The 20,458-nt window shown below is 39.0% G+C and overlaps 1 protein-coding gene across 2 annotated transcripts; it reads left to right on the forward strand.

Annotated features, from left to right (window-relative positions):
• The first annotated feature begins 2,680 nt into the window (after window positions 1-2,680).
• On the forward strand, window positions 2,681-12,787 carry pitx2 (paired-like homeodomain 2). 2 transcript variants are annotated; one of them, XM_004553613.3, is made up of 4 exons: window positions 2,681-3,228; window positions 5,606-5,675; window positions 10,103-10,302; window positions 11,148-12,787. In XM_004553613.3, exons 2-4 carry the CDS (start codon window positions 5,630-5,632, stop codon window positions 11,703-11,705), a joined length of 804 nt encoding a protein of 267 aa, XP_004553670.1. In that variant the 5' UTR covers window positions 2,681-3,228; window positions 5,606-5,629; the 3' UTR covers window positions 11,706-12,787. The 2 variants fall into 2 exon arrangements, with proteins under 2 accessions (XP_004553670.1, XP_004553669.1); XM_004553612.3 differs by lacking the exons at window positions 2,681-3,228; window positions 5,606-5,675 and adding an exon at window positions 9,137-9,642.
• Window positions 12,788-20,458: the final 7,671 nt, after the last annotated feature.

Here is a 20,458-nt window from a genome sequence, read left to right on the forward strand (position 1 = left end):
ATCTCCCCTGCAATTGTATAGAAGTCACAACCTTCAATAAAACAAAGTTCCTGGCCAGTACTTTATTTCTAGCATATTAGCAGCACATAAACTGATTTGTTTAAAGATTTGTGGCTTTGGAAACACCAATTTGACTTAAAATTTTATTATGTGGCCACAGAGTGTTGGCCAGACAGAACTCAAGGCGACAATCACATGTGGTTTGAGGCAAAATTTGAAAAAATAGAGCAAAAATGAGCCTGGTTTCTCAGGCAAAGAAACCCTTGCATAATGAAACCACCTCACATTTGCATTACTCAAGCTTCCCAATGCCATGATGACAGTCATATACATCACTGAATGTTATGGGAAAGAGGATTATTTTAGCTTTTTAACAACGGTATAAAAGCAGCAGAAGTTAGAGACGTGTTTTTTATCATTTGACACTAATTTTGTTTATTCCTCGTGCAATGGACAGGATACAAAAGGCTCGTTTGTGGAAAAAGGTATCTTTTGTACCAAGATAATTAGTGTTTGCATCTTGTGGAAATTAAGGTGTACCTAATTTCACAGCACAACTATTGTGTCACAGTGCAGTTTGGTAAAGCAGAGGGTTCACGTGAATGTGAAAAAGATTTTATTTGTGCAGAAATGTGGGGCTGTGGCATATTTGGTTATAAGGCTTGCGCATATTTACAAAATCTGCATATAGCGACTTTAAATGGTGTTGTTGCTGTCAGGCCTTAGACATCTAAATATTGGTTCAAATGTGAAATATATTGCGTTTCCTGTCTGGTGTCACGCACACAGTGAAGTCAGCAATAGCAAACACTCTGGGGCTGCACTAAGTCCTTGTGAAAGTTTGAGTAAAAGAAGAAAAACACAACTCCTTCAAAATAAAACTTAAACTGAGTCAAACTAGTACGGCTCTGGTTTCAGACTGTGTGTGGTTGTTGTGGCTGACAGGCCGGGAAGTCTATCAACTCTCGTCTTTAAAGTGGAGGCTGGGATGCGTGCTGATATACATAAAAGCCGGAAAGAGTGTTTTAAAATCCTCTCCAGTATGCAGGAGGAGGAAAAGTTGAAATGTCCAACTACACTGACACTGGCGCGCTGATGTGCTCGTTAAGAATCAGGAGAGAGCATCAGCGGAGCAGGTCACCCTGTTTCTCACATCACAGCCCCATCAGAAATTCTTTCAAGTGTCCTTCTGCGTCGCCAAAGATGACAACGGCGAATCGATAAGCGCTTGAAATGAAAAGAAGCCGTCGGTTTGCCCCCGAGGCGAAAGATTTCATACCCGCCAGCCTTCTCTGAACTTCAGGCATTCCTCTGCACCTTTCTGCGTGAGAAAGAGGAGGCTCTTGACTGATTTTTTTTCTCTTTGTATAAGAAGGTAAGAGGAGAATATAACCGAACCATCATGCCTCTCCAGACGCTACTCACCCTCTTTATCTCTCCGTGCAGGCGGGGCGTGATTTGAAGATGTGCACATGCAGGGCTGATGTTTTCTCTTCTGGCTTCTGGGTCCTTTTACTCACATTTTATGCGATGGTGCATGTGTGTTGGAGTGTTTGTGCATGACTGTCCCATAATACAACAACTAATATTAAAGCACAGAGGTCAAAATTTGAAAGAGCGAGCTGTTTTGGCAAATATGCTTATTTTATTTATTTTTTCCCCATATTGGTTCGCATTTGACCCATTGTGCTCAGTGTGCATGTGTGTTTGGCGAGAGGAAAATTAATAAAATATGGTTTTCTCGGGCCTTTGTGGAAGACTAAGAGGGATTTCTCTTGACTAAAGCCCAGCTTAATTTGATGTCTTTACTCTTACATAAGAAGACCAAATAAGCTATAAAAAATTACATTATGGTGGCTCTTATTATTTTTCCATTACATCTATCTATATAAGGTATTTATCAGAAATGTGCTTGGATCCCAGAAATCAAGCCATCCTTTACTCAACAAATTTTGATCGAGGATGGCGTGTAGATGATGCGCACTTGCTTCAGTGTCCCCATTTGCCTAGAAATTCCCATGTGGATGGGTGCATTAATTACTTGTTTAATGGGAGTATGACTAAAAATGTAAAACAAGGATTAGGCGCGGGGAATGCAGGCCTACGTCCGGTCGGCTTGCCTCACTTAAGATGCGAATGGAAAATCAGCCTGTATCTAACGAAACGGATCTATAAAGAACATTTGCATCCGAGCCAGCTGTTCACTTCATCTGCACATAAATCCGCAACACGATAGCGCTATCTGGCCCCGAAGGAGCCTAATGCATCAATTTAAATACTTTGCAGTTCCAAATATTCAAAATATTGCGTTGTGTAAATTAGTTAAATTATAAATCCACAATGACACAACAACCAGCTTGTGTAAAATGGACTCATTTTGCTGATTGGATTATAAAAAGAAATTTTAAAAATCACTAAATGCCTTAAAAAGCATTTTATTTAAAATAAAGGCCAGTGAGCTGGTTAAATAAGGAATCTGCAGCCATGCTCGCTGTTTATTTTTGCACGGGCAGAGTTTATATAATAAGCGGTTAAGTGGCTGGTTGTAAATAGGTTGGGTTTAAGCAAATTGAACTGCTCTGTGTTTTGCATGCCTGTCGGGATGGCCTATCAGGAATCTCCGTGTTTTATTTTTTTAACACGCTCTTTTTAAAGATGACACTGAATTTTTGTGTGTGTGTTTGATTATTGTTGAAAGCTGAGACGCTCCGAGTTGCCCTCTGCTAGACTACACAGGCACATGAGCGTACACAAACACACCCCTTTAAAAGCGCGCGCGTAAACACACACACACGCATACGCACACGGGGTCCCTCTCTAAGCTCAAAAGCAGGAAAAATTGCGCCACTCTTGGAGCGTCTTTCAAGGGGGAAAAAGTTGAGGAAGACAGAAGAGGACGAACCAAGAGGAGACTCGAATGAAAGCGCCTCCTTCGCAGTTTCTCCTCACTGTAAATAGATGGTTATTTATGCGCATAAATGAAACAATCCTAAAGGTAGTGGTGCGTCTCTTTTTGGATACATAGTGGGAGAGCACATGCTACGCTCTGGTTTTCCCCGGACAGAAACGTAAACTTCAGTGCTACTGGATCTTGAAGTTGCTCGGTTTGTCGCTGTAGACAGAACTACTGGTGTCTCAGTGCGTTTGGACGGTGGAATTTATCTCATCTCTGTAGAATAAAACGCCGACGGCCGGGAAAAGCAACCTCCCCACCGGTGTCTACAACTGGTAAGTACAGTAGAAGAGTGGAGGCGCTTAAAAAAGTGAGATGTGAGTTAATGCGAGTGAAGGAATTTGTTCCACCTCGCGCTTTGTGCGCTCTGTGCCTTTCCGATGTAAATTTAAAAGCCATGGTTGCAATATAAAGGAGCATGAAGTGATGTGAGGGCAGAGTTTGCCTTACAGGTCAGTGGATGATAATGATGTATCGTTAGAAGTGATGGAGTGTGGGGAAATAAAAAAAGGAGAAGAGCGAGATAAATCAATGTTCAGCCGGCGAGGGTTGTAATAAAATATATCACATAAGCCATTAAAGCTGATTTCAGAATTATACGTTTTATTTTGATTTTTAGCTTCAGACCAGAGCTGAAAATGCATTTTCAAAGATAATGAATAAACTGTGAGTAAAAAAGCTGACAAACAGTGTGGAAACTAAGAAATAATCAAGCTGCAAATAACAATTTTAACAGAAAGTGTCCAAAAAGAGTTTAGATGTCATTCACCCTCCTCCGAGTCTGTTTTCGAAACTGAGAGAAAGAAGTAACGGGGGTAAAAGAGGCGACGTTCACGGTCTCACGCCTTTAATTAATACAGGACCATATGGTGGAGGTTAGTCGATTCATCTCCCGGTAAAGGCTGCAGTCTCATGCTCTAGCCTACTGTGTTAATTTCAGAAGTAAAGCCAGTGAGAGGCAATGCCAGTTTGCTGTCTGCACTGGGCCTGATGCCATGTGAGTCACTGATTCATATCAACTGTTGATGATGAAAGAAGAGAGAGTCCATGAAGTGAGAATGAATGGATGAACGAGATTAATATAAGTTATCATAATACTCATACTATTTTAAAACCGCTCCTATGGGGTAACTGCTGCAAAATCTAAATAAATACGTGTTGTCAGGTTCAATTGCCGTTAGAAATATTTTGCATTATTATTATTATTATTATTATTATTATTATTATTATTATTATTACAGTTGCCCACATATGTCTTTTCAAATTTGACTTAATGAATGAGGCAGTTTAAAGATCATACTAAGGTGATGTTCGTCTTAAATGAGCAACTTCCGATTTAAAACAAAAATGCTTTTCCTCTCTAACTTTAAAGGAAAAGGCACTCTTCGAAATCTGAAGCGTCCTGAACAAAATACAGACAACAAAAGAAAAAAAAAAGCTCAAGTCGTTAATTCAAAGCTGAAATTGCAGTTAAATTTTCACACAATAAAACAAAATTAATAACAATAAATTAAAAAAAAAATGTGTGTAACTTCAGAGACTGTGGAGCAGCACGACAGACTGAAATATTGGACGAACCTCTCATTAAATTTCACTGATTAGGTAACACCGAGCCGCATGCAATAACCTTACACCTTACAGCGTGACCCCCACTATTTCATTTTGCAGCGGGGATATAGAGGAGGGATGCGAAGAACGGTTGTGCAGGTACACAGCATGTAAAACTTAACCTCCAATATCTGCATCTTTTGAATTAAAGGGTGAAAAAAAGAGAAAGAAAAAAACTCGCAGATGATGTAGAGCAGGTGAAGAGAAGAACTGAGGAAAATGGTTAACAGCATGACTGGATGCAAATTTCCCCCGACTTGAATTATCATAAGCAAACATTGTGAGCCTGGACTAATAAAATCCCATCTGTGTAACTTCATATCGAGGTAGTATGAGGGCTGCGATAATGAATTTTGTAATATCCCACCGACAGACATCTCAATCAGACTCTAATCCCATGATTTTACTACGGAATCACTCCACTCCCAACTGCACCAGGCAGCACCAAAACACAGAATCCGGCTCGAGCAAAACACATGAAGGGTTTTCCACACCGTGCAAAAATAAGAAAAAAACACATAACGTAAAATCACGATGAGTTTTGAACTGTAATTTATCAGAATTAAGTAAAAAAATACCTTCAAAACTAAGAGATTATTCACTTGATTATTGCGATATATTCCTTGTTTCGTGCACACCGGAAGTTAAACTCAAAATTCTTTCAAAAATGGCACATTCAAACTAAAAAAAAAAAATTTAAAAAATAAAAATTTAAAAATCTCATCAAGATCCACATTTTGCAATAGTGTCATCATCATGCACCGCCGCTGAAATCCCACCATGCTCTTATATATTTTTGCTTTTATGTTTGTCCCATTATCATCATTTGCCATTCACTCAAAAATAAGAGTTTTCAAAAGGAATTCTTTTTCTTTTTCTTTCTTGTTACAATCAAAGGATTGCCCCTTGACCACATCAAAGTCCTCACGTAGGCTCCCGAATTATTGACTGCACAGTTAGAGTTTGATGATAATAAACGACTCAGAGGACTTTTTCGCAGTCTCAAATTGTGGCCAATTGTGGCTTTTTTGTTTCTTTTTACAGAAGCTGTTTCTTTGAATTATCAGAATGGACTCCCATTGCCGTAAACTGGTCACCACCTGCGCACAAATAGGTGAGTAACAATTTCAAATGTTCTCATTCTAATAGAAATAAAAAGCTTTTGCAAAAATGTGTATTAGTTTACACAGGTTGATACAATTTTTCACTTCACCTAAATTAAAAGAAAATCATTTAGTGACATAACGAAAAAGAGTGTGTTACTTTCCAAATCTTAAGAAAATGCTTTACAAACCTAGTAACAATATGAAAAAGGTGAATATTTTTTATATTTGTCAACGTTTAGATATCTTAAATGTCCCCAAAATCTTAAAACGTAAAACACAATAATATACAATTATTAATGCACTTTTTTGGAAGTACCACAGATTATATTGATACTTACATGTCAATATTAACAAACAGATATTTACATGTTAGGCAACAGGTTTACCAGCGAGCCCAACTTCTTCGTTTGTGCCGTTTCTGATCAGAAGACCAGATTAATTTTTCAGAGAAATATCATTGATTTCCTACATTTTATCTTCACGGCTTCGCCCATATCTGTTTATTCGTGTTTTAAAAGTTGCTTTGTGCGCACATGTGGTATTTTGATGTTTTCTTTTATTTCATTATATTGGTGTAGCCTTTTTTATATGCCTGTATTTCGGCCCTTTTACTCCTCAATATGGAGAAGTTGTGAGACAGCCGAGTTGGTTCGCTATGTTAGAGGGACACCTGGTGGTCGAATGCGGATCAGCACGGCACCAGAGCAGAAAAAGGAGAGCACAGACAACGCTGATCATCCGGGATTTGAAAAGGATGGCCGCTTCGCATAGCAAAGTTAATTAGTTAATTTAAAAATATGCTAATGTATGACAAATTACACCGTATTGTTAATTTTACTTTTAATGACATTTAACACAGGAAGGCAGTTTTCACAGATTTTTTTAATCGTCAGTTCTCCTGTAATATGCTGAGAGCCTTTCATATAAATGGTAGTCTCCAAAATCCCTTAAAACCGATATCAGACTAATTTAAAGCTGCAATCCTGAACGACAAAAGGATGGGATTATTAATTATTCTCTCATGTGACACGGAAATTACATCAGGTCTTGTTAGTGTCTTTGACGAATAACCAATAAGTCGTATTGTGTTTCATTTAGTCGACATTGCTGGGTATGTGTGACGGTCGCGTATTGTAGCTTCTTAGCTGCTCGTCGTGAACCACCACAAAAGTAATAAGATAAGTAATAAGATAAGTAAAATCAAAATGGGTGATCGAGAGAGATGCCGGCAAATATAGACACACCAGCGTCAACTGTTTTGCTATAATATATGCAGTGCTTGTTGGATTGACTCCGGGGAAAACTACATGTATAATGAAAGCCAATTCGTGAGGAGGAATATCCTAATGGAGGAATCTGATGTCTGCTTAATCCTATGTAAAAAGCCTTGTCGTCTCCCCTTATATTGACTGAATTGCTAATTAATGGCCCTCTATGGTGGAGGCCTATTGCACGCAGTAATCCGCAGAAGAGAGATAAAGCATTCAGAAGGTAGAAATGAAGAGGAAACCGATAATCCACTTCAAGTTTAGTATTACAATGCGCCTGGAAGAAAAAAGGAGCAACAGACCGTCCGTTATTTAACGGAAAATAAGGCACTAAATAATATTTTATTTGCTATTTTTTAACAATATAAAGGTAATACATATTATTATAAATATTAATATTATTGTTGTTGTTGTTGTTGTTGTTGTTGTTGCTCTACATGAAATTTGGCTTACTGGTTTTTACCCTTTATAAAGTTTTGTTATTGCAATGATAAATAAAACCATCATTACAGTTTAATGTTAATGGATTGTAATTGAATTATGATCAAGGTTTTATTGCTCTACATTAGAGGCTGTTCGTGTGAGTGTGTGTCTGAGTGTATGCGAGTGTGTGTTGCATGCAGTCTACGGTCTGCTGGTATTTATATATGAGGGGCTTTCACGGGATTAGCCCAATAACTTCTTAACAGCGCCAAGTCCCAAATGTGCTGGCTGAATGGGCTTTAGTCTGGCCACGTGGAGGGTGGAAGTGTGATTTTGATGATGATGATCTTGATGATGATTATGATGAAATGTGACTAGAGTGTCTCTATATTTAGATGTATGTTTTCACTTGCACTCCTGATCGCACTAACTGGCGCGGATGTTGCCTATCTCTTTATGGTCGCTCCATCACTTCAGCCACCTGTTTGTTACCCAGCTGACGTTTCTCCACCCGCCTATGAAAATCAAAGTCGCATTTGTTTGATTAGACATGTTTGCTTTGCCTTAATGCGGCACAATCTTTTAGGAATTAGATCTTAAAAAAATGTCTCGCATATCAGCTCAAACTCTTTAAAAATGCTCCATTAGAAATAATTAGTCAAATTAAGAGTCTTATTAGGTTTTCTGCCAAAAAGAACACTTCGGGGGGGGGGGGGGGGGGGGGGTTCGCTGACAACGGCTATGGACTCCAAACACAAAGTGAGGAGAGATCCAGTTAAGCACCCAGATAAAGTAATCTGTCATCAACAAACTGAGACTGCGTGGTACAAAGCTCCAGTCAGTTGATTTAATGAATATGTGAACCTCAAGTCTGGGAAGGTCAAGAGAGTCGCCTCATTTGAAAACTAGTATGACTGAAAATGCTTTTCCAGGATGGATGTGGGATGGATACGGGATTCAGGGAATAGCAAACCAGTTAAAGTCAGCTTGGTCACGTTTTTGGACCGTGATGTAAATGCACAATAAAACTGAAGGCGCAAAATGCATACATTCAGTGTGTTGCCGGTTACCTTTATGTAATTTGAGCACTAGCACTGAGTTAAAACATGCTACTTAAAATTAAGCATTTTCGTGTCCATATGAAAGCACAATGTGCACATGTGCTCTTTTTTAAGGTAATGCGCGCGCCTGGCAATTAGCATCAGTTGACAAGTGCTCACAGACAATTTGGGGTCAAGTTGGCACAGTCCTTAGTTACATTTGTTGTTTGTTCTTTCACGGGTTCTTTGTGGTCCAGGAGGTGCTTGTGTTTGATATTCACTGCGCTTTTTTTTTTTTTTTTTTTTTTTTTTTTGTGGTTTCAAAACAATCCGCGCAGTGGCTGGCTTTATTCACACGGAGTCCCAGAGTAAACTGCACTGACAGAGCCTACCAGCCTGAAGCTCAACTTGGTTATCAATAGAACTACATCGTTTTACTGGGCCACTGGACCCATCTCATAAAATGAGACCAAACTGTGTTATTTTCATTTTTATTTGGTCTCGGGCTGCTGCGCAACGGCGTTTTGGAGCGCCGCGGGTACACCGTGCGTCCCATCTCTCTTTACATGCTTTTATTTGGAAGAGAGAAATAAGCGCCAGCGTCGGGATAAACACACTGGCAGACATATCTTGTTTCTGCAAGCTCTGGTTGGTTGGGCACGCCGTCATATTCACATGGATGTGCCTGTCAGAGAAAATATGGGCGGGCGCAACATGGTGACGTGGAGGTCTGGAGAGAGGCGCAGTTGGATAGACAGTGCTCAGGCAACAGCTGAAATGAACAGTGAGTGGTGTAGTGTGTGTATGCCTCTGGATCTAATATCACCTACCTGTCCTTGTCACTCTGATAGTCAGGCGAGGTAGCCGCTGTTTTTCACCGATGCTATGGCAAAACTCAATGGCCTATTTTAAAGCGTTTTCCAATTTAAACACAAAGAAGGCTTTATCTCAACCGCAAGAGGATCCGCGAGGTTGTGCGTTTTTTGGAGAGCTGAGCACATTCCGCAGTCGGACTTTCCGCCTACCCTTCCAGTACTAAAGGTTGTGCGATCTTTTACCGATGAACTCTATGAGGGATCCATTAAACATAGACCATCATCACCTAACAGGGAATAAACTTGCCTCCACACACCACACGGCTCTGGCGATGGCCTCTAGTTTGCAGCCACTGCAGCGGTCTGTGGACTCTAAACACCGGTTAGAAGTGCACACTGTGTCGGACACATCAAGTCCGGAGTCTGTCGGTAAGAACCGCCCGGAGTGCAGATGTTCTCTGCAAGACGCCGCAGTTGTCATCTTGATTTCAAACAATAGATGGCTCTCATCAGTCAAAGTAAAGGGAGCTTTACATGCATGCAAATAGGCGATTACAGCTGTCATTTACTAAAAGATCATCTGTCTGTGTGCGGCGCTGAGTGAAAAAGTTTCAGTTATGTAAATGAAAACAGCTTGTGTTGCCAATTAAAATTGGCCCGACTTTTTCTGATATTCTCAGTAATTGCGTTAAATAAAAAAGGTTAACTAAAACCCTAGAAGTCAACGGAAATTCAGAACCCAAAACATGAAGTAAACAAAAGATTTATTTTTATAAATCCTTTAAGTGATACTGTTCCCACGGGAGCCTCGGATCGTTTTTTTTTTCTCCTCGCATTGTTCAGGCCATAATCTGGGTGATGACTTAAGTACTTCATTCCCTCTTCACAGAAAAGGAGAAGATACAAAATAAAAATGAAGACTCTTCAGATGACCCTTCCAAAAAGAAGCGACAGCGGCGGCAGAGGACTCACTTCACCAGCCAGCAGCTGCAGGAGCTGGAGGCCACTTTCCAGCGGAATCGCTATCCGGACATGAGCACAAGGGAGGAGATAGCCGTGTGGACCAACCTTACGGAGGCCCGAGTCAGGGTGAGTATTCCCTTGGGTGTAAACAAAAGCAACTAGTGTGTATAAATTCAAGTAATTTGCGCCAATTTTCCGGTTGTCCCATAAATATCCGATACTTTAACATAATTACGCACGCACTGAAAATTTTACGCACGATTGGAATTTGATTTAAATAATGTACAACATAATTTTAAAATGAAAAACAAATAACCGGAGTCTTGTTTAAATATACTTCTGGTGAAAACTCAATTTAATTAGAGCGTTAGGCTATATGTTTATATTAAGCCAAATGGAATTTGAACCCCTTGTACACAATGAAAAAATAATCAGTTTTAGCACAAGTCACAGTTCTCGGCATATTTTAATCTGGCGCATAATTTTATTTAAAAGAGCCCAAAAATGACTCATCCCCGTTTCCAAATGAAGTGTAATTAAACACTTACAATGTTGTTAGCAGTTGAGGGGCTCGACATTAGTCGGTGACAGATACCAGTCGTGTTCTGCTGTTCGTGTGAAAGAGGTGCAAAGCTTGTATTTTGCGATTGTCGCCCTGTGCTTGTGTGATTAAGGTCAGCGTGTTTATGGAAGCATGCAGAGGAATACACATCCTCTGCGCATTAAGATAATGCAGAGAGACCGCAGTGTGTATTCTGCTCAGATAAACACGGAGTTTTTACAGTTTTAATGAAGTGTTAAAACAGTAGGAGACGGGAGTCATTTTATTTGAACAATTACAAATTAAATTAATTTTATTAACTTGTAAAGCTCACATATTATCACGGAGCCATATAAATATATCATACTGATAACGATACTGTTGCCTAACAATATACTATGTCTAAACCTCTGCATTTCATTTGCTGTAGGTGTGGTTCAAGAATCGGCGAGCCAAGTGGAGGAAGAGGGAAAGAAACCAGCAAGCAGAGCTTTGCAAAAACGGCTTCGGGCCGCAGTTCAATGGACTCATGCAGCCCTACGATGACATGTACCCTAGCTACACATACAACAACTGGGCTGCCAAGGGCCTCACATCTGCCTCTTTATCCACAAAAAGCTTCCCCTTCTTCAACTCCATGAATGTCAACCCCTTATCCTCGCAAACCATGTTCTCACCGCCCAACTCCATATCCTCTATGACTTCCAGCATGGTGCCATCGGCGGTCACCGGCGTACCGGGCTCCAGTCTCAACAGCCTCAATAACTTGAATAACCTCAGTAACCCGTCTCTCAACTCGGGGGTGCCCACGCCGGCGTGTCCCTACGCCCCTCCGACCCCTCCTTATGTGTACAGGGACACTTGTAACTCTAGCCTGGCCAGCCTGAGACTGAAAGCCAAGCAGCACTCGAGTTTTGGATACGCCAGTGTGCAGAATCCGGCCACTAATCTGAGTGCTTGCCAATATGCCGTGGACAGGCCAGTCTAATACCTACCTGCACTGCAAAAAATAATCATCTTAGCAAGATATAAGAGGCTAGTAGGGACGCTTACAGTTACATTTTTCTCTAAAGACAGTGGGCATCTCTGGTGGTGCGATTGTTATAGACTTTTTTGCGTGTATCAAGATTTTGTTTTTTAATTTTTTGGCGATCTTTGCCAGTTGGAATGTTACTTGCAGTATTCCGACCCTTTTCCTTAATACACTGCCACTTGCTCCGGTAAAAATCTAAAATCTTATAGGAAACGTGGGATTATCCCATCGCATCACATTCATTTTCTTTCTTTTGAAGGGGCAAATGTGATTTGAGGGTGATTACAATCCCAGATAGCTTGCTATGGTGGTCATTTTTTGCAGTGTGAGGGTAATCACAAACAGCCGGCCACAGGAACAAGAGACTACTACAAGTACTTTTTCATTTTTCAAAAAGGGCACTAGAAGACTGAACCACTGAAACAAGCTCAACTACAGGTCGGAGTCAAACTGAAATGGGACTTCTTAGGTTTGTTCCCCTTTTGATGAGTCCAGGCCTGCTTCACACTGCGCCTCAGCGGAAAAGAAAAAAAGAAATAAACGGAGAAAAAAAAGAAAAGAAAAAAAGGCCTGTTTTATTTTTCACAACTCCTCATAAGGGTTTTCTGGTGGATTTTTGGACGGTACCTATTGACTGAAAAGGTTGTATATATATTTGAATTATCATCTCCTGTTTGTCGAGGCGAATGCGCTATAACCCCACGTCCTCTCCAGGTTCAATTTATCAACGCATGTGGAAAAAAATCTCTAAAAAGGAATCATGTTTTGCTTGCAAACAAAAGGGAATGTACATACTAAAACGCACCAGTTGTGTGTTTCTAACATATTATAAATTTATTATTAATGTCTGTGTGAATATCGATTTAGAATAGCAATTCTGGATTAAAAAAAAAAAAGTTCAAATCAAAATGTTCCTGCGACAAATTATTTGGTTTTTTGCTCTGTGTATACTATTTGGTACGGAACTATGTTTTTTTTCCAGCATTCAAAAACTATTGTGTTTTATTTAATGGAAGTAAATATATTGTTCAAAAACATCATGCTGGGGGACTTTTATTGAATCTTTGTGCTAGTTGTCTGATAGTGGAGTGTGAAGCAATGACAGTCTGTCTATAGCCTTTCGATTATGTGAGGTACTTGTGCGGCTAATCTATAGAGGAAAACAATGGGCCGCTCCAATACACATAACTCCGAGATGCTCCGTCAGATTAACTGCTGAATACATGTCTGCCTGCCCAGCCAAGAGCTTCGGCTGGTCACTGGTGCTTGAAATAACACGGGAATCCACAAAAAGGCATTGGACCACACAACAATGATAACAGTCCATTAGAGGTTGTTTTTTGCTCCCCGTCTTTGATCTCAGAAGAGACGGTAGTTTTCTGAAGTGGCTTATTAGAAAACTTGAAGTACAGCCCGCGATCTGATTCACATCATTCTTTAATATGGATTTTACGATATGTTTGAATTTATCACCTAGTAACTTATCAATCAGCAATGTTTAACAAAATCATGTTTAGAGTTACATATTCTAAATCCAGCCTCACATCTTTTTTTCTGCCCCCATAACTAATCCTTTCTAATTGTGCATCCCACCTGATTTATACGTGTATATATTTGCCTTTCTAGTATTTGCTTTTGTAACATTGCGCTTTTTTGAGGTATGCTTTCCGTTGTGCAAACGCGACGAAGCAAAACAAACCGTGATTCGCAAGCTTAAGCAAACAAGAGCACACAGAGATACAGAGGTATGTGGGCCGGTGCTGCCTGGAGGAGGCGGGGGATGTGTGCAACTTCATGGCTGCAACCAGAGCGGAGACACCGGGGAGGAAACACCGCGACACTTCCACACACAACAAGCCAAATAAATTATCCGAGTCCGGGCAGCCTGTATTTATTCCTAGTGTCGCCCATAAAAATTGATAGCAGTATTTAAAAAATCATTATATAAATGGGCCGATATGACACTGTTTCACAATAAAAATTAAACAGTGTGTTAAAAGAACAAAAGAAATGTAGGTTGAAAAAGCGTAATGTCAAGTTGGATGATGACTCAAGTCATCTTTTATGAGAGGGTGTTAACTATTATGAGGAAAAATCAATCACGGTCCAAATTTGGGGTGTTTTTGCAAAAGCGCCAAATAACAAACACGAGATAAGTGTTCTTCTATTTTTACATTTTGAGTTGAAGTGGCCGTCCAGCGGCTTGAACTCCACACCCTCCGCAATTAAATTTTCCTCTCAAAAGCTGCAAGTGTCACCTTTTGATGGAGTTGGTAACGCGGAGCAATAATCAGCTGACAGGGGATAAGCCTAGGCGAATACACAAGTCTGCAGCCTCAATACACAACCACACAATCAACATGTGAACAGAGGGTGACCTGAAGAGAAGAGGCTTGAGTGGGAAATTGTTCATTTGGCTGACACGGCGCTCAGGAGTGCTTCCCTCTTCTCTTCTGTGAGCCTCTGCAAGGTAAGAGCTTATTAAAGTTTAATGAATGCAACATATGTGACTTTAAGCTGCTGTGTCTGCGCTTTTTCTGACGTGTTATTTTATACATTTTCTGCAAGATTACATTAAAAAACCCTTTGTTTGCATCGTGACTGAATCTGCTCATATTTAAGTGAAATAAAGATTCTAAATTCAGGGAGTGCATCATTTATGCATCAAAATAAGGCTGTGTAAAGCGGAAAACAATGTTCTGGACATAACTACGCTTAATGACGCCAGGGAAACACAGAAACATACATATATGACCTCTATTAACGTGTAGTTCATATTTAATCTAGTAAGCAATTCCTTTTCTCTGTAAAAAAAAATAAATAAATAAAAAATAGCAAGTTCTTGCTTCTCTTGCCTCGTTTTTAGGACTCCTAAAACACACCGGTACATCTTGATGCGAGATTTGTTCCGCCATCTGATTAAAAAAAAATCCAACGTGATGAGACACTGCTAGTCGACAGTTTTCACCTCGTCTCCACTGGGAATTCAAATAAAAAGCGAAGAAGTGCAAATATCCAAACATGTATCGTTACAGCGCCAATCTAAATAATTAACAGGCTCTCAATATTCATACAGCGACGGGTTTGCAGGAGACATGACACGGTTTGGTAACAGCCTAATGCTGCATGCTATGTCGAAATGTGCAGCATGTTTTTTTTTTTAATTACACCCTAACGAGGCTTGCTTTTCAACTTTTATAATATTTTTGGAACTATGCATAATATTTCAACTGAAAATGTGTCTGGATTAATGTTCATATCAAGACACTAATTCCTGCTATTTGCAGTAAAAATAATCTGAGATTCCATCCATATTTTTTTAATGTATATAATTATTAAAACGGAACATTTAGCTCGTTCTGCTCTCCTTACCAATGAATCTATTTTTTTAGTTGCACATTTTAATATACGTTAAGATGAAGCAGGAGATATGTCAGATGGGGGATATGGGTTAAGATAAACATAGAAAATGCTGTCCAATATTTCATTTTTAGGGTTGCAATGGTGCAAGACTTCCAAAGTAAATCACGGCAGTGGTTTAAATGGACAGCAATATTCTTGTTGCTAAAGCCAAATTTGCCCATAAGTTAGGCCGTACAGAGAGTTTTCCTTAGGGAGAAAACTGGCCTTTCGCAATCTGCGCATGTTTATGTCTCAGGAAAAAAATGCAAAATTACACATGCACACCTTTTTTTGTATCCATGCATAGATTCAAACTTGTCCTCACACGTGCACATGTGATGTTGCTGCAACACATCGACATATACAAAAGTCATTCTGTATTCTTCTGGAGCAGGAGGCTACAAAAAAACTGCTCCAGAAGACTTGTAGCATAAAGGCCACGCAGATAATAGGTGGTGCCAACACACAACTAGCTTCAGCACTTTGCAGGAGAGAGGGGCTGCTGTGTATCTGGGGGGAGGAGGGTTATGGCTCTCGACCAATGACGGCCAAGCGGCTTCAGCTAAAGGTCACATGGAGTGACCTCACACATTCTCACCCTCACCTAAGGCTTGAGAAGAAGTTCCCCATAACAAGAAGCATTGCTGCTCAGCTCGACTGCAAAAAAAAAAAAAAAAAAAAAACTCATGACAACTTCAAAGTGGAGTTGTGTTTTTTTTGTTTGTCTGTTTGGTTTTTTTTAGCAAGCTTATCCAAAATCAATTGTAGATTTTTGCTTTACATTCACTGCAACATCAATGCATGTTTACATATTGCAAATTGAAAAAAACACATGCATGCTGCCAAAGGCTTTATGTAACAGTGCATATATTTTATTTAAGCCAGTATTCTTAGGAGTAGGTGCACACAGAGCTGAATACTCACAGCGTAATCTGCATGTCTGTTTGGAATATATAAGCATCTTCTGTGTGAATCTACACGTATGTATACGAGTGCGTAGATAAGTTGTGCATCAGCCTCTCACGGTGGGAGCTTGGTGCAGTTTGAGGGCAGGCGGCTGGCCAGAGCGTGTGAAAGCAGATAACCAGGGCAAATTTCCTGACGCACACACTTCCTGCTCTCTGAAGTTGTGTTAAAGAAGGATGAAAACAAAACACACATCTGAGATGTTTTCTCTCCAAATCAATTTCTACACATTAAACATGCTGGAAAAAGATCAGCAGCAATGGCTCCCATAAAACTCAGAGTAGTGGAGGAAAATGTGATCCATCATCAGAGACTTGTGAATTTATCTGACAGAGTGAGTGCCCGATTTTGGTTTTAAAAAAATCTTTAAGAATGAAGACATGGGTAGTTTGTCTGCAGGTTTTATCATATGAAGAGCTGAGTTTTATGAATAACGTGAAAGTCAGAAGAGCAACTGGCAAGAGTATCTGAAACTTTTAACTTTTTATCCATTTAGTAATGTTGCTGCTGGAGTTCTGTGATGTGTTTGTGCATGTCCGCAGCAGACAAGAAGCATGCCTGCTTAAATGCTTCTGCATACAAATGTAATCGTAATAAGGTTAACTACAGATACACTGTGAAGCTGCTTGAAACAACAGCAGGGCCGTAAATACTGGGCTCATGAAATACTTCTAGAATTATATCATATTATTTGCAAAATTCTCTTTTTCAATAAAAATAATAATAGTGACAAAAGAGAAACATCTATCAGATGTGCGAGAAAAAGAGACTAATTTATAAATACACATCCTCCAGGCACACCAGCTACCTGAAGTCTTCCTCATGCCTTTTCATGTTAACCTGACAAGTCTAAAGCTGCTAACATTTTAGCCTGATCTGAAGCGTCATGTTCAGACACCTTCAGTTTACACAGTCTGCCCCAGATGGCATATCTCAGCACTGTTTTCTTTAGGCCTGTCATCTACTGTAACGTCTTAATTGACGTTTACCTCAGTTTGCTGCTGTCAGCCACCCAGAGTCTCTGTCTGAAGAGCAACCTGGCAGAACAGTTTCCCAGGCTCCAACTTCAGATAGAAAATTACACCTGAGAACATTTGTTTGTTTTAGTCTTTCTTTCATTTTGTACAGTACAATCCTCACATGCAGCGTGACTTAAGAAATAGTGTGGAAATTGTGAGGAGAGGTTTTCTACTCTTATTCTCTCTTATCCAGTACTTTGTGTTTTATGTCCCAAATCTTTATTGTATAGAAATCAAAAGACTGGTTAATAACAGTTCATTCTGGTATTCAAATGCGTCTGATGAAAACTTTTCCACAAGATATCAAATGCATGCATTAAGACTTGGGGGTGGAAAAATCCCAACCACTCCACCTGGGTAAGGTTAAATATTCCAGTTAGGACATAAAGACCAATATACAGAATTATATGGAAATTTATATGCACAACAATACAAGAGCGCTCTGGTGGAAATAAAAGCCAGAATTCCTGCAGTTTTAATGTCACACTCCACAGGCTGATTTGACTTTCCAGCTGTACAAACATGGCATCTTTGGGCATAAAACGCAAAATATTATTGAGAGACTCACTCAGGGAGATGCTTTATATCATCTTTTATTCATCTAATGCCTTGTTAAGTCCAAAGCTGGTGGTTAGCGTGTTTCCTAAATAAAACCTCTGGGCTTTCATATGGTGCTGTTTGGAAGAATAAGGAAGAAATATGGATACCCACATGACTTCAATTAACTATTGTGAGCTCCATCTCTTACATAAATACCAAAAATATTCACCCTCTTAGAGGTATGTCCCAGTGCTTTTCATAAATACTTGCTTGTGTGATGATGATTAACCAAAGATGAATTTTTAGAAAAATGTTAAACATTAATGCCGTGATACCGTGGATAACTTTCTGCCACAGCCGTAGCTCAGTCTTATTTGCATTTACCTGATGATCATTTTAACCCACAGCACTTTCTTCAGCTATGAGACTTTTGTTTGTTACTGGTGGCTATAAATAAGCAAATTGAAGAAAACCAAGCACACCTACAGATTTTGTGTTTAAAACAGAATAAAACCTTATAAATTCAAATTCAGATTTATTTTCCATAATATCCTATGGCATTATAGCAGCACACATCCAAATAAAAAGAACTGAATGCACATATATTTTTAGATACTAACATGAGTCACCAAAATGAAAACGGGGACCGTCGTCTTTTTGGTGTTATAACATTTTCAAAGCACTGAAGAACAAAAACAAACAGTGACCAAATTGACATCTTAACCCTTAACCATCCTATTTTTACACCTGTTATTTGGGGCTTGCTTTCTTTTAAACAAACTGAAACGTCAGAAGCAATAATTAAACTACAAATTTAGCTTCTTTTTTTCTTTTTGGGCAACCAAATATTTATGACTTCTATCATCCTTCTGCTTTGTTGCATGCTGGAGACACAGTTACTAATAACTACAAACTTTTAGCCAAACAATAAGATAGATTATAACATCGCACATTTGATCTTAACTCTAGAAACCTTCATTACAGTGACTCATGCATTACTTCTCTTTGAAAGCAGTATAAATCTTCTGTATTCTACACTTGGTGGCTTTTTTTTCTCTGCACACAATGACAGTGTGATACAATATATCAACATGCTTGTTTCCAGGCTGATGGCTTTAGTAGTGAGCTGTCTTTACAGGGTTGCATGTAAGGACAAAATTTGAACCACACCCACAGACAAATAAATGACCGAATTTGTTTTCATCACCCAGAAACAGTCGATTAATAACTTTTATTAATTGTGTATTTCACTGCCCAGATAAATATGATTTTCTCCACTCCTTCCAGCGTCTGTTGCTGTGTGTTACTGTCGTACAGCGGGCCATCCCTCATAATGGCGAGCACATCAGCTGCAAAACATGAAGCTCACTCACACATGCAAGTCTCTGTAAGTCTCTGTAGTGTTGGCTGTGTAAAATGTTTACTCCTTGTAAAAACATTTATTTGGCTTCCTCTTTTATTAAAACCAGATGTTTCAAGCTCCAATTTTCCCTGGTGTGAACATGCTTTTTTCAATATGTATTTATGTCTGGCATTGATTTTTCCCATCTCTACACAGCAGTGGTCAACAGTCCAGCATATGCAGGTTTCTAAATGCAATAACTTTGCGGAAAGATGTAAATCATAAAAAACAAAAAATATTTTTAAGATAATGACATAAATGTTGATTGATTTCTTGATTTCTCTATGTGATACTGCTGATTTTTTGTTTTCATTGCACATTTAGGATGCATCTTTTATTTGGGGGGGGTTTCTATTTATTGTTTTATTGCAATATATGTATATGTATCTATGTAGTGTGTCATTTTTAAAGATTTTTGATATAGTGCAGAAATGGGGTAAACATTACTTTGCTATATATATTAAAATGTTAATCAATATTATTGTGTATATCGGGAATGACATTTTATTTTTAAACTAATTTTCTAGAAGAAATAACTCAAGTTAAAGGGACAGTTCACCCTGTTTCTCCTCTGTCTTGTAGTGCAGTGCACAGAGATTGTTTTGGTTATGAGTTGTCCAGTTCTGGAGATACCAGCTGTACAGATGTTTCGCTTCTCCTAAGTGTAATGGTACCAGATGGCACTCTCCTTTGGTGGCTAAAGGACCTGAATAAATACATTTGAAAAGAAACCATTTGTCTTTCCATAAACTTTTCATGACCCATTTACTTTTTTTCAATAACATAAGTAAAATAATAAATAAGTAAAATTTAAAAAACCCTATAAACGAAAGTAAGTAGTTAACTAATACTGCACCTCAGCCAGGGGGACACAATTAATCTTGTCATGCACTACTAAAATTAATCTTGTCGTTCGCTTCTGTCTGTGCAGTAAAACACGTTAAATGCATGTGAAATGGTTAAATAAAAGACTGTAATATCTTCCTGGAGCCAGGAGCCATTGCCTTCCTGGAAATGTCACAGCAATGACAATGATATAAGTCAAAAATAATAATTATAAGTTAGTGAGCAGTCGATGGACAGATTCAATCTAGCTGTTTGTTGTTTTTAAATATTACTTTTAGCTAAATTTCCATTTTACAAGCACAAAATAGCCAGCCTTTACTTTCGCTACCAGATAGATAGATAGATAGATAGATAGATAGATAGATAGATAGATAGATAGATAGATAGATAGATAGATAGATAGATAGATAGATAGATAGATAGATAGATAGATAGATAGATAGATAGATAGATAGTTAGTTAGTTCGGGTCATGTTAAATGTGTGTGCTTCATTATCAGTATATTTGCCAAGTAAGGATACCAGTAACCACCA

This window comes from Maylandia zebra, linkage group LG2 (genome assembly GCF_041146795.1).
Source record: "Maylandia zebra isolate NMK-2024a linkage group LG2, Mzebra_GT3a, whole genome shotgun sequence".
Taxonomy (NCBI): Eukaryota; Metazoa; Chordata; class Actinopteri; order Cichliformes; family Cichlidae; genus Maylandia; species Maylandia zebra.